We start from the raw sequence: 24,057 nt of genomic DNA, 5'->3' as shown, positions 1-24,057 counted from the left end.
GTGTAGAGCCAGAATATTTTCTCATTCAACTGGGTGAATTAAGGGTTTATTTTGACCAAACCAAAGTTAGTGATTGCTGGAACAGTGGAAAGACTAACAAAGATGGTTTTGGTGAGTTTTATTTTGTTGAGTATCAATGAATCCTGTTTTGTGATTAGTTAACAAGGCAATTAAGCTAGTCTTAGTTCAGTGAAAGACAGAAACTTGAATTCAGAAGGTGTAAGGTTGTATACTGAGTTGTGTTGTTTATCAAAACTGCACCAGGCCATTTTCTGTCCAACTTTCCTGTTGGCAACCCCACGTTGCCCTTGCAATTTAAATGTTTTTCATCAGAGCTAAATTGAAGTGTTTTTTTGGCCTGACCAGGCCCAAGACTCATTCCAGCAGCAGCCAGTGCCTCCAGTACCCCGCCCCAGTGAGCTCTACTACAGCCGCATCGGGCCAGCTCTGAAGGCAGTGGGGCTCAGTCTAGATGTGACACGACGAGACTGGCCTCTCAGCGTCATGAAGGAGGTGCTGAAAGAGTTAATGGAGGCTACGCCTTCCAACCTGCTGGCCAAGGAGCTCTGGTGTTCCTGCACCACACCCAGTGAGTGGTGGAGGGTCACTCAGGTAAACATGGCTGTTAGTGTTTTAAAAATGATGAGATGTGTGATGTGATTTAAAATATTTTACTTAACTTTTTTTTTTTTTACCATGACAAAATATATAAATGGCCTTTCCAAAATTGTATTTTTGGGCCTTAATTACAGCACCACCATCAAGCCGATTGAGCTCATATTTCTGTGGATGCACTTGCACATAATTTCCAGTTATTTGGTCAAGTTTCGTGTTTATATCTTATTCCAGCTCATGGCAATTTGAGCTATGGCAAAATACAACGAATAATAATATAAACCGGTACAAAAACAATAGGGTTCTACCCCTTTGAGGTTTGAACCCTAATAATAAATCGACACACTCAATAGGGTTCTACCCTAAATATAGCCACAAGCAGCAGTTTGTGGGTTCAAACCTTTTTGCTCTGAACAGAAGGAAGCAGCTTGATCAGCCAAAATTGAAGCCGTGGGCAGCAATGAGCGGGTTTCAGGTTTCACAAAGCCGAGCAAAGTCACTTCAGCTAGTTTAATTCTGTTTAAAGGAGAGACCAATCACACGCTTGTTTCATCATCACAATGTATCCAGCAGTTTTGATAACTGCGCACTCCAGTTCCTCCATTTGTCCCCGCTTCATTGGATATAATGCAACTCGGTGTGGATGTTCAGGAGATAGCGCAAGATGTATCCAGTGAGTTAAATTAGGATTGCTCAAAGTATTGCAAGTATGTGACTTGCACTTGCACCAATCAATATGAAACTTCAGATTTTGGTTAATACTTGCCCCAAGAGCATGCACACAAAATTTGGTGAAATTCTGTCTACAAGGTTTTGATGTACACTTTTTTGGCATTTGTGGCGCCCCCTATGGGCCGGGCTCATGCTTTGGCACGCCTATTTGCAAACATGGAATGAAGGTATCTCCCAAGTTTTATGATGATTGGATGAAACGTTTATGGCCGATTTCCTGCTAAGCCCCGCCCTTTGATAAGATATTTTGGTTGATGGAAGCCATGTTTTTCAACCGATCTTGCTCATTTGTAGTAGAAATGTAGTGTATTTCAGTCCCGCAATGCTGTATCCCAAATTTGGTATTGATAGAACTTTTTGGATTTTGACTTAATTTTACTGCTTTTCACATAATGCAAATCAGCAAAAAATCCATCATGGCAGACTATGGTCCATGATGACCATAAAGAACAAAATGAAGACTTTGGAGTGGCCTAGTCAAAGTCCTCATGCTCGAAAACCCTCCAATGTAGCTGAATTACAACAATTCTTCAAAGATGAGTGGGCCAAAATTCCTCCACAGCACTGTGAAAGACTCATTGCAAGTTATCGCAAATGCATGATTGCAGTTGTTGCTGCTGGTTTATGGGGGCAATCACTATTTCACACAGGGCCATGAAGGTTTGGATTTTGTTTTCCCTTAATAATAACAACCTTCATTTAAAAACTGCATTTTGTGTTTACTTTTGTTATCTTTGACTAATATTTAAATTTGTTTGATGATCTGAAACATTTAAGTGACAAACATGCAAAAAAATAAGAAATCAGGAAGGGGGCAAACACTTTTTCACACCACTGTATGTGTTTTTTTGTGGACACGTAAGGAATTGTTAATGTCATATTTCTTCAAGGGAGTTTGGCGTAATATTTTCCACAGAGCGTGCAGGGAGCTTCAGTTTAATTCAAACTGATAATAATGTATGTAGCCTATATTTTTTATGTTTTGTGACCACTACAAAAACACTAGATAACTGCTAAAGTATAAGATAAGGTTGTCTGACGTTGACTGTGGTTTGTTATTGGTTTCATTAATGGTTTGCAGTCTAAAAATGTGTGTTTGTATTGATTACTGACGATGGCTGTTCAGGCTAATTATCAGCTAATTGAACTCAGTTTCTAACAGCAGTATGCAGTAAATGGTATGTATGTGTGTGTGTTTTTTAAACTACTTTCCTTGTTAAATGTGATGTGCTTGATGGTGTTATGACTCCTGATGAAACTTGAAAGCTCAGCATTCTCGTTGCCCTTTAGCTTCACTTTTTAACATTTATTCACCCTAGAAAAGCTATTTCTCTGTATAAAATGACCTCTGTCTGTCAGCTGCTGTTTGTCTGCAGTGTACAGATTTGGGATTTTATTTGTTTAATTTTTAGATAAATTTTCAACATACATGAATAACCATAATTATAACCATATAACATCAAACACGAGTTTAACACTACAATTTGTCAAAAAAACACAAATTTTATTGAGGACCCACTAAATTTCCCTGGGACCAGACTCAAATGACCATCTGTGGGTCCCGGGGACTCACTACATTGAAAATCTATCATCATTTGGTATGGGATGTTCAGAAACGTCATCATTGATCAAAGTCCAGGGCTTGCACAAACGTCGACTGTGAATGACCTGTTTGCTTTATATTCCTTTTCTTTTATGCTGCAGTCCTATGCCAGATCCACTGCTGTCATGTCGATGGTGGGATACATCATTGGCCTCGGCGACCGTCACCTTGACAATGTGTTGATTGACATGACCACTGGAGAGGTTGTGCACATTGACTACAATGTATGCTTTGAAAAAGGTAAGTTTAATCAGAATAACATTAAGAACCACTAGACTCTGCCTTGTCTTATGAGCTACTGTCTCATTTATTTCTGCTGATCATATTAATGTATTTAACTTAAATTGCTGATTAAAATTATTTGTGCAGCATGTCATAAAAATAGCCTTGTGCAAACTGTTATCCATAAGGCAGAGAAAAGAAGACTGTGTGTGTGTGTATGTGTGTGTCACACTAGGGAAGAGCCTGCGGGTGCCAGAGAAGGTTCCATTCAGGATGACCCACAACATTGAGACTGCTCTGGGAGTCACTGGGGTGGAGGGCATCTTCAGGCTATCCTGTGAACAGGTCACTGTCATATTACACACTTCTGGGCCCCCATCTCACTCTACTTAGCCCCCATCACATTTATATACAGTATATTTACAGTTCAGGTCTTCATTGTAAAACCATTTATGTTCAATGCATAACCTTGAGGCAAATAGTGTGCAGGACCTAGTCTTCATCTATAATAAAAATGTTTGCTGTGTCTTGCAGATAGTTGCTGATCTGCTGAGTAAGTGCTGAAGTCAGATGTGTCATTTCAGGTGGTTCAGATGATGCGTCGGGGCAGAGAGACCCTACTTACCCTGCTAGAGGCCTTCGTCTATGATCCCCTGGTGGACTGGACTGCTGGGGGTGAGGTGGGCTTTGCTGGTGCAGTGTATGGAGGAGGAGGCCAGCAGGCTGACAGCAAACAGAGCAAGAGGGAGATGGAGAGAGACATCACACACTCTCTCTTCTCCTCTAGGGTGGCTGAGATTAAGGTGAGGTCGTGACAGGAGTTGACTGCTACATGGGCTTGATGGGCCCATTTCAGTGTTATAAAGGAAGGAGTCTCTGTCTGTATTTTTTTTTATGTATATCTGTCCTTTCGATTTTCTCGACAACCGTTCATCTGATCAACTTCACACTTGTGAGTTTATGGTTAGGGTCCCAATGGAGTGCACTGTCGAATTTGGTGCAATTTGGCCAGATGGTGGCGCTATAACAACGGACTTTACGTTTTGGCCTGTAACTTTTGAACTGTAAGTCTCAGAAACAAAATTCCTTTTTTCCTGGATTTTGTGGGGTCCAGACGACTCTACCCATATAAGCCACGCCCATTTGTGTCTAGATCAATTTTTCGCCATTTTGAATTGTGTCCAAATCTGTTTATTTGCTATTTCTTCTACAAATTTAGAGCACCGTCACCAAATTTGGTACAGAACATCTCTGGACCAAGCCGGAAGAACTTTGGTATTCCATACAGTTTTGCTATAACTGTCCCTTAAAGTTTGCTCAAATGCTGTGGGCAGGGCTTATATTACAACAAATGTAATATCTCCTGAACACTTTGTGCTATTGCAACCACATTTGGTGCCATTTGGCCAATAGATGCTCTCTAGCAGCATCAACTAACTATAAAGGAAGGAATCTCTGTCTGTCTGTATGTGTGTATGACTGTCCTTTGTATATCTCGAGAACCGTACATTCGATCGACTAAACATTTGGTGGGTGTATTACTGAGGACCCATGGGAGTGCAGTGTTGAGTTTGAAGTCGATCGGATGAGCGGTTCTTGACAACGCTGCAAGCAGCAATAACGGGAGCCAAGCAATCGTCCCGTCCCACATTCTAAATGGCCACGTCCCGAATGGGCAGTGCACTAGTTTATTAAATGTAGAATATTAGCCAGTGTTGTACAACTCTTCTGTGATTTACATTCCTTCCTAAGGTTCTTTAACATCTAATCTTGTTTATTTCTTGCACATTTTATTTAATTAAATTAGAGAACAAGTTGCCAAGAAATGTTTTAGTTTTCTCTAATTGTCTAATGATGATTAAGAGGTTTCATCAGTCTGACTAGAATACAATTCAGGAGGTGGCAATCCAGAATTCGTGGCCACCGTAGTTTCTCCTACATGCTTGGAAGGGGAGGGTGAGGCAAGCAGTACTCAAATGGTTGCAAACTGCAATTTCATCACTAGATGCCACTAAATCCTACACACTGCTCCTTTAATAACAGAGAACCCAAGATTAATTAAAGTACTGCACACAAATGGTCCAGAAGCAAAGCATTTGAGGACTTTGAGTGTGATTGTTGTTCTGTGTGCAGGTGAACTGGTTTAAGAATCGTGACGAGATGCTGTCAGTGCTGCCACAAGTGGAAGAGGCTGTGGAGGAGTACTTCGTCCTGCAGGAGCTGCTCTGCCAGGGGGAGAAACTACAGGCCAAACTTCAGGAGGAGATGGCCTTTCTGGAGGGGGCAGAGAACCATCCAGACCATCTCATCCTCTCCTTGGACCAAAGGTCTAAGACAGCACAATACTCATTTACGCCATATTCATGTTAAAATGAATCTTTGGCACTGAGAAGTAATTTTAATCAAATAATTTGCCTACATGAACAAATTTATTAATTATTAATTAATCACCATGAAATGCTCAGTTAACTTTTAAAATACGCTGAACTTTAGCAGAGGTTGACGACTCAAGTGTTGAATTTTTTCAATTAAATTATATTTTTATATCTTTATTCTTCATAGATTTGTAATCTGGGAAAAGACGCAATGCTCACTTTCCATAGTGTTAATTAAAAAGGTTAATGAATAATTTGGACCCTTTTGGTTTCAGTTTAAATGCATGTCACCATTCAGTTTTTTGGAAACAAAACAACTTTTGGGCTGTCCAGAACTTAAGATATAAACATAATAAAATAATTTAAATAATTGCAACAAATACCATCAGATTAAGAAAAAGCCTTACGATAATAGTGAGTCTTACGAAGAGATTTAAAGGAGGATACTGTGTTTGCCTGCCTGAGATCTCCATGCAGGGAGTTCCACAGTTGAGGGGCATGGACAGCAAAAGCCTGGTCACCTTTAGTGACAAGTCGAGATTTTGGAACCATAAGTACGGCCCTGGCAGAGGATCTCAAGCAGGGATCAGGCTCATAGGGAGTTAGCAAATCACAGATATAGGCAGGAGCCTGATCATTCAAGGCTTTAAAAACAAGCAGTAAAATCTTAAAATCAATATTAAAACTCAAAGGTAACCAATCGGTGTAATGTGGTTGCTTCTCTTAGTACGTGTAAAAAGCATGGCAGCAGCGTTTGTATCAGCTGCAATCTTTTGATGTTTCGCCAGCTGATACCAGAATAAAGTGCATTGCAATAGTCAAGTCTGCAGGAGATAAAAGCATAAAGCACCTTTTCTAAGTCTGTAGAGGAAAGGAATGAGCTGATCTTGGTTAGCTGTCTCAGTTGTGCAAAGCAGGACTGCACCACTTTAACATCAAAGGACAATTCTGAATAAAAAATAACACCTAGGAACATTATTAGATAAGGCACCTATACTAGAGGAGATATTATTAATGCTGCTAGTACTGGGGCCACAGATTGTAGTTATAATTACCGCTGATTTGGATTCATTCAATTGCAGAACATTGTTGGACATCCAACTTTTAATCTCGGCAGGACATAATACAGGATGCATCCGTGGTACCAGGCTCATCAAATTCACATCATCCGTACAAAAACTATGGGAGAGCACAAGGTCAAGTGTGTGCCCTTTGTCATGGCTTCACATATTGGCAAGGAACTTGCATTGAGTAAACAATTGAGCTGATTCAACAGCAGGGATGGAAGAATTGGTTTTAACTGTGATAAGATTCTGTGTAGACTGCTTGTAGGAGGGAAACAAACAAAACCTGAACCAGCACCAGCAGGACCTGCACTGTCAAGGAAAGGGCTGTGAAGTACAGAGCCAGGATGCTGGGAAGGGGAAACCATCAATTAAAGCTAAAAGCATTTAAGTTAATAAAGTTACAAATCAGTTTTTCTGTTCCTTTCCTGTTAAAATGCAACCCATCATATTTAAACAAGTCCCACTCTGTCCAGAAGGAATCAGAATTAACTAATAAAACCAAGTAAAGTGGCAGTAGTACAATTTTGCATCCACAGGTGCAGACTAAAAAAGATGGCTTGGTCATAGTAGGAGTGGGACAGGACACACCTCCTACCCAGGCTTTCAACTGTGGAGGCTAGAGGCTCAAGTTGATAATGCAGTTTAATGGACTGCCTGGCCATGATGTCATTGGTGCCAGCATGCACTATCACAGTGTGGACAGAGGGATGGATGTCAAGGAGAGCCGGAATTAGTTAAATAAAATCAGCTGTCTTGCCTTCTGAGAGACAGTATGTAATAGCACCAGTAAGCTCTACAAACCTGATGCTAGTTTCCAACAATTCAAATCTCAGGTCACTCAGTTTCATGGTTTCCTTTGTAAATTGAAAGCTTTGATCTGAGTTTATGGCCGATCGCTAATGAGCTGGCTGAATGCAGGTGAGCTGAGTGATTGACCACCTGATCTGATTCTTGTGTGGGGGTAGGCACTGAGATAGTAGCAGGTGGCTGTGGTGAAGGAGAAGTCGTCACTGGAGTTGACATCTTGTGGAACCGGTTGTCAGGTTCCAACTGAAGGAGTGACAAATGTGGACGTTTGTACTCGGGGTGGTGGGGGGACGTAGGGTATGGTGAGCGACAAGGTGAAGCTGGTGGGCATGGTGCGCTTTCTGGTGAAAGAAAGTTAGTGAGTAGGATATCATCACCACCAATACCAAACGGGTTGCAGAGGGGAAGAGAGTCTTTTTCGACCCTTAACAACAGACACCCATTTAGGGGGGTGAGGTGAAGTCAGGCCAGGGACATCATCTGCATCTGAAGGGCTACCCACAAGCTTGAGACACGTTAGCCGGGAACACAGCTCCGTCTGCCGCTGGAGGAGCCGCTCAATGGAACACAGTTCATTTAACTCAGCAACCTCCGCTGCCGGGGCCATCAGTAGAACTGTAAAACAGGGAAGACCACAGCCAGCAAACGTAAAAAGGACAGGCAGCGAGGCACGGAACTGTGGGCCACAGTAAAGGACATCAGAGGAGCAGGTAGAAGCTTACTCGCTCCTTACAGGAGCCCACAGCGGTGAAACGGTAGATTTCCAATCCGGAATAACTTTCCATGGAAGTAGAATAGGATCAACAGATCAGAAAGGCATGAGTTTTCTTTGTTGGCACTCTGCAAAACATGACAAATAAATATGCAACAATATGTAGCACCACATTCTGAAAGCTTATTCATCTAGCCCTCCTCGTCACAGGTACTCTGAACATACCCAACTGCAGTCGCGGCAGCGGACTGTGCAGGAGGCCATTCAGAGCAAGCTGGCTGACCTGGACCAGTGGATCTCCCAGTACCAGGCAGCATTCTCCAACCTAGAAGCCACCCAGTTGGCCAGCCTGCTGCAGGACATCAGCAGCCCCATAGATCTTGGTTAGTCCCACTGGAAATAATGCAAGCAGCATGAATATTAACTGGTTTAAAAAAAAAAAAAGCTTTTTTTAAAATTGAATTTTTGTAGCATTACATTACATTTGGTTTTATGTAAAATTCTATCTCCCGTTCTTTAATCACGTTTCTGGATGTATTTAATTAGCTAGTTACAATTGGGTGTTTTTACTAGTTTGTTTAGGGTTAAACATACATTTTAATTGAAAAGAAGATTGTGACAATATTTGACAAAGATATTCATTGGCTTTAAAGTAGTCCTGCTTTCTGCCAGAAAACAATGAAGCACATTCCCATAAAGATCAACCTGCATTTCATGCCTAATTTAATGTCTATAAATGAGTGTGGTAAAAATTTATTGTTAAAATGCTACATTTTATTTTAGTTTCCTTGAGCTGTGTTACATCTTATTCTTGGTTGTCCACTTATTCTAGGTCCTCCTAGTTATGTGCCAGCTACAGCCTTCCTGCAGAATGCAGGCCAGGCCCACCTGATCAGCCAGTGCGAGAGTCTGGAGGAGGAGGTGAGCTCCTTACTGCAGCAGCGCCGTGGGGCACTTCGTGGCTGCTTGGAGCAGCTTCACAGCTATGCTACAGTAGCTTTGCTGTACCCACGGGCTACCCTGCTCCTCCATCGCTCCCACCAGTGGAAGGCCTGGTTGGAGGAACTGCTGAGAGACATGACAGTGGAGCACTGCCAGCACATTTACAGACAGTAAGGAACTGCAGCAGACTTTCCTTTTATGGCGAATTTCTGATTGTTTGGAAGGTGTGCTGTGTTTTCAGATGATTGTACAACTCTGAGTCAGGGGTGGTTGGAGGTTCAGTGGAGATCCGGGCTTGAAATCTTTGAGTCTAGGGTCATGCTTCAATCTATAAATATTGCAATATCAATACGTGCTATATAAAAAATATTATTGTTATTATTACTACAAACGCAGTTAACTGTCAAAAAACAGCTTTGCCTCATTTAACATATGAATGAACAATTTAAAACATGGCTATAATTTAAATGTATGAATAATCCATCCCAGCCTGATAATCTTACTGAATTGCCATTTTATTTCACTTCATTGATTTAAGGTGGCTTACCTTACGGAACCATAAATTCAATAAGAAAAAGGCACACATAAGAATAAGTAAAAATTAGCAACTGATTTACAACAAATTTATTGGCAAACATACAACAACAACACATATTCCAGCCCCTTTGTGTTTGAAATAAGAGCTAATAAATGAGCGGTTATTATCAGCTGCTACTGAATGAACAAACTCTCGTTGTTGTTTGGCATTGGGGGAGGGGGCAAGTCAGTCAGGCGGTCAGTTTGACTTAGACCAGGCGGGACAACTGTGGCAGTCGGAGACTTCAACACTTCAGTTTCATCACTATTATCATTACCAGGGACAAGGCGGTGTCTGTTACGTTGTTCAGCTTTCTGAGACATTTTAATGTCCTTGACTTGCTTTCTAATGTTTATGTTTTATATCAGTCTGGACATTCATGCAGGCTTGCAATGCATGCACACACAAGCTGCACTGCCAACTGTAATACTATGGTAACAACTTAGTTCTGAGTAAACATAGCTGTCCCACTTTAGTGCCTCACTGGAAACTCTCCCTGCTGGTGCTCCAGTGACAGGCTTGGTTTCTGTTCCACCAGCACTTTGCGCCGACCATTCCGTTGAGAACACATTGGTTCCTATGCAGCTATGAGCTGGGTGTAGTACATAAAAATGCCACGTGTGATGACCAGTAGATTCGGGGCTTTGCTGAAAACATTTGGACCATAAAACATAGGCCAAGCTCAGGTGCCGCCTTTTCTCTGATTTAACATTCCTGGTAATTTAGGATAATCCACAGACCATGCTATGAACATATTAGGATTAACATTTTTGTCAGTAAGGTTATGTCGTGTTTATGTTGTTGCACTCTCCTGTAACTTATTATGCCCACAGTTGAGCTTTGTTTCCCCCTCCCTTTACAGATATGAGGTGCTGTTTGCCCCCCAGCCTCCTGCAGCCTCCTGCCAGTTCCTGTCCAGTGTGGAGTTGACTTTGCAGCACCAAGTGGCTGACACCAATGACTGTGTGGTGCACCAAGCAGAACGACTGAAGGCTGAGGGCACAACTGCAGCAGCCTGCGAGGAGCAGCTGCAGGAGATTGAGCACTGCATTACAGTCTTCCTTCGGGAGAATGGAGAGCCGGGCTCCCTCAGCCTGGCAGGAATCATCACCTCTGCCCTCTGCACACTCTGCAGGTTTAAAACATATCTTTCATTCTATGTCTCACTGTGCTGTTTTTCCACTCAGACGAAAATACGATATCCATACATTGCTAAACTGAGCTATTTTAACAGCTGTATTTCTGAAACCTTCAAATACCACATCAGATTTTTTTTTTTTTTAAATGTGGTGCTTCTGGAAAGTGGGTCTGAGAAAATAAAGGGGAAAGATAAAAGTTGCAGCTGAACACAGTTTTTTCTCTCCAGGCGGAACCTGGTGATGGAGGGGGTGGCGGCCAGTGCTGGAGAACAGCTGATAGACCTGACATCTCGGGATGGGGCGTGGTTCCTGGAGGAGCTCTGCAGTATGACTGGAAATGTCAGTGCCCTGGCAACACTGTTACAACGCTGCCCACTCCTGCCCCATGACCTGGAGCTGCCTGCACCCTCAGCTACCACCCAGGCTGTGTACCTGGCCAATGCTGTGTACACCTGCTTGCAGGTAGGTGCACCCCCAAAACACTGTGAAATCAACCAGTTACAACTAGAAGCAGCCTATTGTCTGGATGGAAATGAGAAGCTTCTTAGAATTTTGTGTAATGTTTTTGTTTATATGGGTATGTAAATGTGGCTGTTAGAGCAGTACATTCCACTGGAAAAAAAGATACAGGGATTTCTGACAGTGTCCTTGTTCACTGTAGGAACTGAACACCAACTTCCGTCAGATCATCTTTCCAGAGGCTCTGCGCTGTATGATAAAAGGAGAGCCCACCCTGGAGTCCATGTTGGCAGAACTGGAGCAGCTGGTGGAGCAGAGCTCTGATAGTCTTGGCCTGCAGGGTTTGGCCGACAGTCTTAAGGCCGCCACAGGCCTTGACCACGATGGGCACAACCACTGCCTCCATATCACTAGGTAAGTAGTTAGTATGGTGGTGTATTTAATTCTACTTGTTTTGAATTTGATCAGACAAAGCTTTGGCTTAACTGATTACGAACCTGCAAATGTTTAAAAGCCTAAGCATGTCTGATGTATGAAAAACTCTTTGTGCTCAGGATGCTGCGTGCTCAGTACTCTGAGCTGATCCAGCCTCGCAGCATGGATGGACCGGGCCAGGACACACCAAAAATGTCTGCAGGTCAAATGTTGTTGGTGGCCTTTGATGGCATGTTCACCCAGCTAGAGACTGCATTTGGGCAGCTCACAGAGAAGGTAGCACCCAAGTTGTCTTTCAGATGTAATAAATGTAATGATAGGCTTTAAATCACATACAGTATGTTCTTCCCTGTGTCAGGGCTGTTATTTAATATTTTTGGATTTCCGGTGCCTTTTTATATTGAGATTTTCCATCCTCTTGCATCCAATCTACATTTTTATGTAAGACCTCATCTTCTGTAAAATCCATAAGCTAGAGGTCTGCATAAGGCCAGTCGGCCTGCAGGTCCCATGTGAAATGAGATTTTCACAGACTACAGATTATGGGCCTGCAGCTGATCTTAGTACAGTAGATTGTGGGAGTAGGCAAGTGTGGCAGGGTGGGTACTGTCTTAACCAGGCCCATCCAGACCTCTAATACAAGGAGAGACAGTAGCTTCGTCCAGTGATAAACATTGAGTGATTGTACATTGATCTGCTTTTCCTTGAGTCACCAGTCAGCATGATTTCTGTCAACATCATTTCCTGGTTGAATAAAGATTGGTTGGAATAAAGGTATATGGTTACCAATATAAAAAAGTCAACTGTCTCTTACCCCATTTTCCTCTGCTCCTCATTGTCCTTAGCTTAGTTCTTTGGAGGTGCCAACTGCCTGGAGGAAGGTGGATGTTCTGAGGGACGCTCGGGCCACACAGCTCAACTTTTTTGACAGCCTGAATCAGCGGCAGCTAATGGAAGAAGTATTCTTCCTCAAGAGACTGCAAACCATCAGGGATTTCTTTAGGCTGTGTGCCTCCTTTGCACAGACTCTGTCTGGTAATAGCTCAGGATTAACCCATTGAGTTTTTTCAGACCAATTACAACCACCCACCCACAGTGATTGGCTGATCACTAGTCTCCTGTTAAATATGACTTGTTTGCCTAATTTCATACAAGAGCTGAGACATACCTAAAACAATGCTAATATTTTTGATCCTTCTTATGCTGTAAAATGTTTCACTATATTTCTGCTCTTTTTAGACCAAATAAACCTGTACAGGTGTGTACAGGAGTGTTTCCCTGGCAGAGAATATTAATCTTGGCCAATTATATCTGTGCTTGGTGGTTTTAAGAATTGAAATTTCAGTTATATTTATGGTCCATAACCATCAGTGTTGGAAGTTCATTAGTCAGCTTTTCAGCCTGCTGTCTGACGAGTGTCTCACAAATCTTGTGTGTTCAGGTACATGTCCCCAAGCTGAGGACCTGTTACCTTCAAATGGACCAGTTGGTTTGGGGAAGCCGCTGTACCAGCGGCCCAGTGCAACAGGGTCAGGTGTGACAGTGGTCAGTGAAGAACAAATGACCCGCCCCATCAAGGCCTTCACAGCTGAGTTTGTTCGTCAGATGCTCATGGGTGTGCCCAGCCAAGCCCTCGGTCTGGCCCTCTGCAGCACCCTGTCTGCCCTCGGCCTGGACGTTGTCACCATGGTGGAGGCGAAAGACTTTGGTGCAGAGAGCAAGGTAAGACAAGTGTTTGTGTATGTAATGAACTTAATTAATTTTACATCTTCTTTCGCCAGTCAGATTTTTGGTGCGCAATTAGTGATATTGAGAAGGATATGGCCGTATTTTGTTATATCCCTCATGTTTTATTTACTCTTTAAATAATTTCATAACATTGTAAAGATGTGCAGTTGTAATTTTTCAAATGTTAGATAATTAATCTGACATCACTGATACAGCTGTCAGCTGTGTCATGATGAGAATTTTTTTCCAGCAGTGAAAATAGTACTTGCAAGAGATTTGGTCTTAACAGCTTTGTGATTTCTGAATTCTATCCACAGTGGCTTTATACAGCTGTAGTATTACATACAGTCCATCACCGGTTGTTTATTTTGGGCGATTATTTAGTAGGGGGCGATTTTTGTCATTTTACTTTGCTGGTCTGCGTGCAAAGAACGAGTGAGAACCGCTGCTCAGTGCTGTGGCCAGCAACAGCATAGAGAGGCAGCTGGGAAAAGCAGCATGAAAAAGAGAGACAGCAGGAGGAAAGAAAGCATACAGTAGCACAATGCAAATTCCACATAGAATTTTAAAATAATAATGTAATGGTAGTGGTAATATTAATAAAATAATAATAATAATTTTAGTAGCGGGTGTTGAGCAAGAACATGGGGGGCAGTAGGTGGCTTGCAATCATAGATTCAGACTCTACAGCTCAGGAGACAGAAATACCTGCTAAAAGCAACAGAAGGAAAGATGAGAAAGCACAAAACTACGGGAGAGAGATGTCCAGTTAGTAACATGCATTAATGGGATAAGAATGCATACAGAGGAGGTGAGAGGTGCATCATGGGAAGTCTCCTGGCAGTATAACTAATGGATGTTTCAGGACTCACTTGAGCCAGCCCTAACTCTAAGCTTTATTAAAAAGGAAAGTCTTAAGCCTACTCTTAAATGTGGAGATGGTGTCTGCCTCCCGAACCCAAACTGGGACCTGATTCCACAGGAGAGGAGCTTGATAACTGAAGGCTCTGGCTCCCACTTTTGGCGACTCTAGGAACCACAAGTAACACTGCATTCTGGGTGATCTAGTCTGGTAATAAGGTATTATGAACTCTTTAAGATATGATGGTGCCTGACCATTAAGAGCTTTATAGGTGAGGAGAAGGATTTTAAATTCTATTCTGGATTTTACAGGGAGCCAGTGTAGAGAAGCTAGTATTGGAGAAACATGATCTCTTTTCCTAGTTCTTGTCAGTATACGTGCCACAGCATTCTGGATGAACTGGAGAGTCTTAAGGGACTTATTCGGGCGGCCTGGTAATAAGGAATTGCAATAATCCAGCCTAGAAGTAACATGGCAGAAGTCGTCATGGCAACAGCTGCATCTGTAGATGCAGTGGCAAGTAGCTCCCTCAAACTTCACTACATTTTTGTTTTAATTTATTTTCTCGCCTTCATTACTGAAGCACATATTACTCATGACAGTAATACACTCATCAACATCGGAAAAGGAAGTGCAGGGATTGGATTAAGTGCACTGGACCTTGAGACGGTCACTGCTAACGGCATCTCCCGTCCTGACAACCAGACCAGCCGGGCCAAATGAATGAAGAGAGGAAAGAGATGCGGCATTAGTGCTAGGCTAACCCAGGTCTAACCCTAAGGCTATTCCACTACCCAGTCTACTCCTGGCTAAAGTCCGGTCACAGGAAAATAAAATGGGTGAGAAAATACTCAGGCTAACTCAACAACAGGAAATCAGAGACTGCTGTGCCCTCATCTTTTCTGAGACCTGGCTGCATCACAATATCCTGGATGAAGCTATCACACTCGACAGGCGCAGCTTGTTCCGTGCTGAAGACTCCAGTAAGACGAGAAGAGAGTGTTTACATCAATGACACTTGGTGCTCAAATGCAGTTAAAGTGGATGGACATTGTTCCCCCAGATGTAGAATTTTTATTGTTAGAATGTCGACCATATTATCTGCCCATAGAATTCACCAGTGTTTCTGTTGCTGCTGTTCATATTCTTCCAGATGCGAATTCAAAGAACGCACTTCAGGAACTGTATGAGGTCATCAGCAGTCGCATGACAAAACAACCGGATGGTGTTTTTAGTGTAGCTGGTGATTTTAATCAAACAGACCTCAGAACTATATTACCTATATTCCACCAGAATGTCCACATCCCAGGGGAATAAATACACTGGACTATGTGTACACGAACATTTCTGGCAGCTACAAAGCCCTCCCTCGCCCCTATTTTGGTCAATCAGACTATATTTCCCTGCATCTCCTGCCTACTTACACCCAGCTGATAAAAAGGTGGACAGATGAAACTACAGCACCTCTACAGGACTGTTTTGAGTAGAGCCCGACCGTTCTGGGATTCTTGAGACCGATACCAATTTTTAGAGGGGAAACATTGACCAATTGCCGTTATGGTGGCCGATGTAGTGAATTTTTAAGCTGGAATTAAAATAGACCTTTTCTATGTGGATTTTGTACCTATTCTTTATCTTATCTTAAACAAATAACTCTTTAAAGTATATTAATAATAATATTTAGTAATATTAGTAATATTTAAGTTAAATATCTTTAACATGTTAAATAATTTAACATATACATTGTTAATCAATTCTAGAAATGAACAGAGAAAATAAAGAATAAATAAAAATATTATAAATAGCTATATAAACATCAGTACTGTACGTTAAGTATCAGTCAATTGCTGACAATTTGAATAAAGAATAAATAAAATAAATATCTAAATAAACATCAGCACTGTTCAGTATCAGTTAGTCTGAAGTAGCAGAAAATGCCATGGAAATACTCAAGTAAAGTACGAGTGCCTCTAAATTGTACTAAGTACAGTATTAAATGTACTTAGTTACATTCCACCACTGCTTTCTACTAAACCACACATTCTCTAACTTACTTTATCAAGCTATGAGATTCATGCTACAGCTTTGTTCCAATTCTGAACCATTATTTCAATTGATTGAACTCCAATCAGAAACACTTTTTTTCTTGTTTATCAAAACAGGTCATCTGTAGCAATATTTCACTGTAAATGTAACTGTTGCAAACATTAACTCATGGTTCGCTGCTGCCAAGTCAAGAGAGACCAAGAGAGACAGTGCCTCTGCTATAAAACATTCATGGAAACATTCAATGTATCCAGTGAAAAAAAACAGGTTCCTGACGTTTATTTACTTTCCAGCATTGCATCTCACCAACTATGTCGTAGCATGAAGTCAACACTCAACAGACTCAAACCTCCACCGTACTGTCATCTGCTGAGCTGCAGAATGATGAAGAGAATCTCTGACGCTTACCTTTCAATCTGCTACTGACTGACAAACTATAGCTTGCTACCTACCTCGCTAACACAACAAACAGTTGTGATAAGCATGAGTGACGTGACGGTTGTCAGGGACAGGGTTATATAACAGAGTTATATTGAAAGGTGAAATGATCGGTTCATTGTTAATTAACTTTTGGCCGATAAATCAGTCGGGCTCTACTTTTGAGTGCACAAACTAGCTCATGTTCAAAGATGAGGACTGGGGGGCTCTGTAGTGGGTGATTAAAACAGCTCAGAAGATCATTTGTACCAACCTACTGAGCATCAGTGTTATCGGTGAGGTGAGGTGCCCGCTGTCGTCTGGAAAGAGATGCAGAAGCATCTGCTGTCATACCACCAGACTACAGAGCAGCTTCTTCCCTCAGACTGTGAGACTGCTAAATTCATCCTCAGCCGTGTAAAATAGTTTTCATTTTCATTTCTATGTCTACTTCTATTTCTATGACTTATTTATTCACTGATCTACTGTATATATTTTTTGAGTAGCATAAAGGGAACTACAAAACAAAATATCATTATACAACCCTGTGTTGTAAAATGATAAATAAATGTCTTGTAACTTGACAATGAGACAGGGTGTGCTTGATTTTTGCAATGTTACATAAGTGAAAAAAGGCAGTCCTTGAAGTTGCTGGAGGCCATGGAGGCAATGCCATCTAGAGTAACTATATCTTTAGATAATAAGTTTCTGAGGTGTTTGGGGCCAAGTACAGTATCTTTAGTTTTGTCAGAGTTTAACATCAGAAAATTGCAAGTCATCCAGGGTTTTATGTCCTTAAGGCATGCTTGAAGTTTAGCTAACTGGTTAGTTTTATCTGGCTTGATTGATAGATATAATTGGGTACCATCCACAAAACAATGAAAGTTTATGGAGTGTTTCCTAATAATATTGCCTAAAGGAAGCATATATAAGGTGAATAGAATTGGTCCAAGCACAGAATCTTGTGGAACTTTGTGGCTAACTTTGGCGTGCATGGAGGAGTCATCGTTAAACAACAAACTGATCTGATAGATAGGATTTAAACCAGCTTAGTGCGATTTCTGTAATGCCAATTAAATGTTCCAGTGTCTCTAATAGGATGTGATGGTCAATGGTGTCGAATACAGCACTAAGATCTTAGACAAGTATAGAGACAAGTCCTTTGTCTGATGCAATTAGAAGATCATTTATAACTTTCACCAATTGCTGTCTCGGTGCTATGATGCACTCTAAATCCTGACTGAAAATAAATGATTACGTAGAAAGTCACACAACTGATTGGCGACTGCTTTCTCAAGGATCTTAGAGAGAAAGGGGAGGTTAGATATACCAAATAAACTAAATGTCTCCCTGTAATCTAAATAGAATTAAAGCTGCAAGCAGCGATGATCGGACCCGCGCACCTCCATGCACGGATGCTGGCTGTTCAACACAGCTCTGAATTGTGATGTGTTTGGTCACTGCACGTACGAGTTAAATGTCACTTGCTGTGTCCACTATGTGGCGCTAGACAACACACTTTATGCATCATGTTGAATGATATCATGCGTAGACCACACCACAAAAATGTTGTGCAAATTGGATCATCTTTGCCATGGACGGCTTACTTTCGGTTTCCTCTAGGTGGCGCTATGACTTTGTCGTTATTGGCCTGTAGATGCGATCAGGGTGGGACTCTTATCAATCATGTGAAATTAGAGGCAGATTGGACGGTGTAAACTGAATTTACAGCAACTTCCTGTTTAAATATTTCTTGGTGACCACTATGTGGCACGAGAGAACACACACTAATAACGCTTGCTGGATATCATGTGTAGACCACACCATGTAAATTCAATGTAAATTGGATGATGTTTGTCACAGAAGGCTGGCTTCCTGTTGCCAGTAGGTGGTGTTATGACAATAACTATATTCATATAGATGTGTTCAGGGCGGGTCTCTTATCATACATGTGAAGTTCAGATAGAACCGTGTATGGTAAAGTTACAACCACTTCCTGTTTCATGGCGAACCCTCGAAAATCGCTGCCCCTTAACAGCCACATCATTCGACAAATACTTTTTTTCATCTTCAACCTGTTTTATGTATGCTGACTAACTTTGAAATTGATCAGATTAATGGTCTAGGACGAGTTTGTTAAAATATGATCCATATAAATTACCAAAAATATGAGAATTAATCCAAAATGGCCGTCTTCTTGTTGGGTTTAGGTCATGTCACCGAGAGACTTTTTTTGTTGGTCTTCGCATCTTACATGTGCCTCCCAAATTTCATACATTTGGGTGAAACCACAAGGAGGGTCTTAATTTTGGAAGGGTGACTTCTTGTTGTCAGTAGGTGATGCTATGACTCAGTTTGGGATGTGGATGTGTTCAGGCCTGGACTCTTATCTAGCATGTGAAATTTGGGGAAGCTTGGACCATGTAAAGTGAAGTTACAACAGTTTTCTGTGTCATGACGAAGCATTGCGGCCCCACGCCAAGGTCATTTGCTGAAAACTCTCAATCTTTTTAATGAAGCATCACCAAGATCTTAAGCCCATTTCTGACAATATTTGAAGTGGATGTACTAAACCTGTTGGCTGGAGTAAAGCAATGCATAAAACTTGCCATTTCCTGTTGCCAGTAGGTGGCGCTGTGACAATAGCTGAATATTGTCATATAGATGTGTTCAGGGTGGGACCCTTATCATACATATGAAGTTTGGCTGAGATTTGACAATGTACAGTCGTGTTATAAACCACTTCCTGCCCCATAACGGCCACACCGTTCGACAAAAACTTAAGCTTTGAGCAACTTTTCATCGTGAAGGTATTTAGATTGCTCGGTGAAAATTTTAAGTTGATCTGATTAATTCTCTAGGAGGAGTTCGTTAAAGTACGGATCTTAAAAATGGCCGAAAAGTGCACATTGAATTCAAAATGACTGACTTCCTGTTGGGTCTACGGTATGGCTCCAAGAGGCTTTTATGTAAGTCTTGAGATGATAGATCTGTAGATTTCGTACATCTAGGTGAAAAATACCGCGGGGGCTGCTTTGTTGAAGGCTAACTTTCTGTTGGGTGGCGCTATGACTAATATTCATTATTGGCCTGTAAATATCTTCAGGCCGTGGCTCTTATCAAACATGTGAGGTTTGGGTTACATTTGTTGTTACATCAACTTCCTGTATCATGGTGAAACATCGACATTAGACTAAAACTCACTAGCTTCACAGTATAGCATCATCAGTGTCTTAAGGCTTTTCTGCTAAAATGCGAGGTTGATCTGGTCATCCTGCTCGGAGGAGTACTTCTAAGTATAAAACGCGTAATTTCCTGTTGCCAGTAGGTGGCGCTATGAATATGAGTGAATTATGGCATGTAGAGGTCTTCAGGGTGGGACTGTTATCAAACGTGAAGTTTGAGGCAGACGTGACCATGCACACTCAAGTTATAACAACTTCCTTTTTCATTGCGAAACATGGAAATTCGTTGCCCCTTAACGGCCACATTGTTCGATGAAAACTCAAGCTTTGAGCAACTTTTCATCGCGAAGGTCTTTAGATTGGTCTGCGAAAATTTGAAGTCGGTCTGATTAATTCTCTAGGAGGAGTTTGTTAAAGTACAGAGCCTGTAAATCGCAAAAAAATGGCCACTAAATTCAAAATGGCCGTCTTCCTGTTGGGTTTAGGGTATGTGTGTGTGGTTTTTTTGGGTTTTTTTACGTCTGGACATGATACATGTCCCCCCCAAATTTCATACGTTTAGGTTAAATGTGTTGCAGGGGCTGCTCTGTAGGGGGTGCTAGTAATGCATTTTGCCACACCCATGCGCAAGACCGATATGAAATGTAAATTTTCACCACTTCTGAATTTTGTGCAAAGTTTCGTGAGTTTTCTAGCACCTTTAGCACCTCAAAAATGCGATTCAATTGATAGAATAATATTAATTCCTTGCATTTCAATAGGGTCCTTGCAGCAGTTGCTGCTCGGGCCCTTATAATAATTCCTTACATGCCAATAGCGCCTGACAGGCAGCAAAGGCATAATTGAAATGCAAGAAATTATTATAATAAATAATATTCCTGACATTAAACACTGAGTGAAGTCCATCTTATTGCTAAAGTTGATTAACTGCCTGGCAGGTAAGGATAGTGGAGGGAGGAAGGGCTGGTTTGGGAGTGGTCTACAAGTATTTGCTCAATTTTAAGATACGTGGATACAGTCAGCTTTCGTTTTAGCTTGTTTGTAACAATTTGCTATTAGCCTAACAAGCGCTCTATGGCTAAAACATACCGGCAGTGAATGTAAGACTTGAGAAAAGCAGTAGAAAATATCGCAAGTTTATAAGTTTATTCTTTTTATTTACTTAATTTTTTGATGTTTTTAAAAAAAAAAAAAATTACACTATTGGTCTTTTATTCACGCTCATAGTAACTAGCATAGTTGTTGTTAACTCAGGTAAGGTACTTCACCTGGGTTCAGTCTCTCCTCCATGGCCCCTCTGCTCTGCTGTCTGCTCTGTTTGTCTGTGTGTGTGGTGGAGGAGCTCAGCCCCACCCTCGTGCAACACAGATACAGAGAGGAGAGGCTGCATGTGCCACTATAAATTACACCTAAAACATATTTTCCAATCCACTAATCTCACTCATAGCTACAGATATGATGCTCCGGGCGAGTTCTTAAAAATTTAAAACCAGTTCCTATTCAGAACGAAGTTTCGGGGGGCATTCCTAGGAACTGTAAGCCTTATCTTGACCTAAATCACTGTCTGTCCTGGTTATGAAGGTGTCTCTGGATGAGCTTTGTAAGAAGGCAGTGGAGCAGAACCTGACATCAGGCCAGGTCTCCCAGCTGCTGCTGAACAGAGCCACAGTGCTGGCTTCCTCCTATGACACGGCCTGGAAGAAAGTGGACCTGCTGAGGAGGTTGGACACCAACCTGGAGGCCATCAAGGCCAGCCTGCAGAGGAGCCAGCTTCACACTGCCATGTTTCAGGTACAGACCTGTGTGGATGCTTCTGATAAGCTACATTCATATCCTGTTCCAAGATTGTGGTGACATTAAAAGCAGTAACATGTTTAACTTTACCAACATTGGAAATATTGCTTGCTTGTAGTATGTAGAGTTAGTATTGACTGGATTATAAGGTTCATTTTTATATCTGTTATCATGGACGACCAAAATTGGTCTAATTTCTGTTTTAAACTGGTCACACCTACAAAATCTGTGATTCAAATGTACCGTAGATAACCAGCACCCACAAAAAATTATCACCTTTTAGGAATATAAGTACCACTTGAAGGCTACGGATTTTCATTTATTTGTTGATTTATGCATGTCAGTGGCTCATATGGACACTAAATACAACATGACGTACAGTGGTGTGAAAAAGTGTCTGCCCCCTTCCTGATTTCTTATTTTTTTGCATGTTTGTCACACTTAAATGTTTCAGATCATCAAACAAATTTAAATATTAGTCAAAGATAACACAAGTAAACACAAAATGCAGTTTTTAAATGAAGGTTGTTATTATTAAAGGAAAACAAACCTAACCTCCAAACCTACATAGCCCTGTGTGAAAAAGTGATTGCCACTCCTATTAAAACATAACTTAATTGTGGTTTATCACACCTGAGTTCAATTTCTCTAGCCACACCCAGGCCTGATTACTGCCACACCTGTTCTCAATCAAGAAATCACTTACATAGGACCTGCCTGACAAAGTGAAGTAGACCAAAAGATCTTCAAAAGCTAGACATCATGCCGAGATCCAAAGAAATTCAGGAACAAATGAGAAAGAAAGTCATTGAGATCTATCAGTCTGGAAAAGGTTATAAAGCCATTTCTAAAGCTTTGAATATTAAGGCTCGTCTCATTTTTGCCAGAAAACATCTTGATGATCCCCAAGACTTTTGGGAAAATACTCTGTGGACTGACGAGACAAAAGTTGAACTTTTTGGAAGGTGTGTGTCCCATTACATCTGGCGTAAAAGTAACACCGCATTTCAGAAAAAGAACATCATACCAACAGTAAAATATGGTGGTGGTAGTGTGATGGTCTGGGGCTGTTTTGCTGCTTCAGGACATGGAAGACTTGCTGTGATAAATGGAACCATGAATTCTGCTGTCTACCAAAAACCCCTGAAGGAGAATGTCCAGCCATCTGTTTGTGACGTCAAGCTGAAGCGAATTTGGGTTCTGCAGCAGGACAATGATCCATAACACACCAGCAAGTCCACCTCTGAATGGCTGAAGAAGAACAAAATTAAGACTTTGAAGTGGCCTAGTCAAAGTCCTGACCTGAATCCTATTGAGATGCTGTGGCATGACCTTAAAAAGGCAGTTCATGCTCGAAAACCCTCCAATGTGGCTGAATTACAGCAATTCTGCAAAGATGAGTGGGCCAAAACTCCTCCACAGTGCTGTAAAAGACTCATTGCAAGTTATCGCAAACGCTTGATTGCAGTTGTTGCTGCTAAGGGTGGCCCAACCAGTTATTAGGTTTAGGGGGCAATCAATATTTCACGCAGAGCCATGTAGGTTTGGATTTTGTTTTCCCTTAATAATAACAACCTTCATTTAAAAACTGCATTTTGTGTTTACTTGTGTTATCTTTGACTAATATTTAAATTTGTTCTGATTTTAAATCTGAAACATTTAATTCTGACAAACATGCAAAAAAGAAATCAGGAAGGGGGCAGACACTTTTTCACACCACTGTAATTGTGAGCTACACTTGCAAGTTGTATTAGTAGGTTAGTATTGAGGTCAGGCATGTAATAAAGGTTACGGACTAACGGCTTTGTGTGTCCACCTTCAGTGGCTGCATGAGGATGTTCTGGGCCCCAATAATCAGCCTCTAAGTGTGAGCATTCCTCCTCGCTCCATCATCCTCAGCAACATGAAGAAGAAGCTGTACAAGCTGAGTCAGGACGAGGGAGCCATAGTCGCCATTCAGGTCAGTATCACACCACATACACCATCAATTCAGTTCAATTAAATTTTATTTATATAGTGCCAATTCATAACAGAAGTTATCTCATTGCACTTTTCCTATAGAGCAGGTCTAGACCGTACTCTTTATAATATTTACAGAGACCCAACAATTCCCACCAAGAGCAAGCACTTTGGCGACAGTGGCAAGGAAAAACGTCCTTTTAAGAGGCAGAAACCTCGAGCAGAACCAGACACAGGGTGGGCGGCCATCTGCCACTGCTGTGTTGCGTTGAGAGAGTGAGAGAGAGAATACAGGAGCACAATGCAAATTCCACTTATTTTAAAATAATAACAATGTAATGGTAGTGGTAATATTACTAAAACAATAATAGGAATAATAAT

The 24,057-nt window shown here is 41.4% G+C and overlaps 1 protein-coding gene across 6 annotated transcripts in view; it reads left to right on the top strand.

The window, feature by feature from the left end:
* Positions 1-24,057, top strand: part of smg1 (SMG1 nonsense mediated mRNA decay associated PI3K related kinase) — a 90,336-nt gene that overhangs the window by 52,966 nt on the left and 13,313 nt on the right. For all 6 annotated transcript variants that reach the window (XM_044182129.1, XM_044182128.1, XM_044182130.1 and 3 more), the window contains 15 exons: positions 367-612; positions 3,052-3,190; positions 3,408-3,517; positions 3,757-3,975; positions 5,306-5,499; positions 8,344-8,516; positions 8,966-9,245; positions 10,515-10,787; positions 11,019-11,253; positions 11,453-11,664; positions 11,805-11,961; positions 12,531-12,720; positions 13,127-13,407; positions 21,505-21,714; positions 23,540-23,677. In XM_044182129.1, the coding sequence (XP_044038064.1) occupies positions 367-612; positions 3,052-3,190; positions 3,408-3,517; positions 3,757-3,975; positions 5,306-5,499; positions 8,344-8,516; positions 8,966-9,245; positions 10,515-10,787; positions 11,019-11,253; positions 11,453-11,664; positions 11,805-11,961; positions 12,531-12,720; positions 13,127-13,407; positions 21,505-21,714; positions 23,540-23,677 (3,057 nt within the window). The remainder of the gene's footprint in view (positions 1-366; positions 613-3,051; positions 3,191-3,407; positions 3,518-3,756; positions 3,976-5,305; positions 5,500-8,343; positions 8,517-8,965; positions 9,246-10,514; positions 10,788-11,018; positions 11,254-11,452; positions 11,665-11,804; positions 11,962-12,530; positions 12,721-13,126; positions 13,408-21,504; positions 21,715-23,539; positions 23,678-24,057) is intronic.

This window comes from Siniperca chuatsi, linkage group LG21 (genome assembly GCF_020085105.1).
Source record: "Siniperca chuatsi isolate FFG_IHB_CAS linkage group LG21, ASM2008510v1, whole genome shotgun sequence".
Lineage (NCBI taxonomy): Eukaryota > Metazoa > Chordata > Actinopteri > Centrarchiformes > Sinipercidae > Siniperca > Siniperca chuatsi.
The sequence above is the reverse complement of the archived record's forward strand: the minus strand, read 5'-3'. Positions and strand labels throughout refer to the sequence as shown.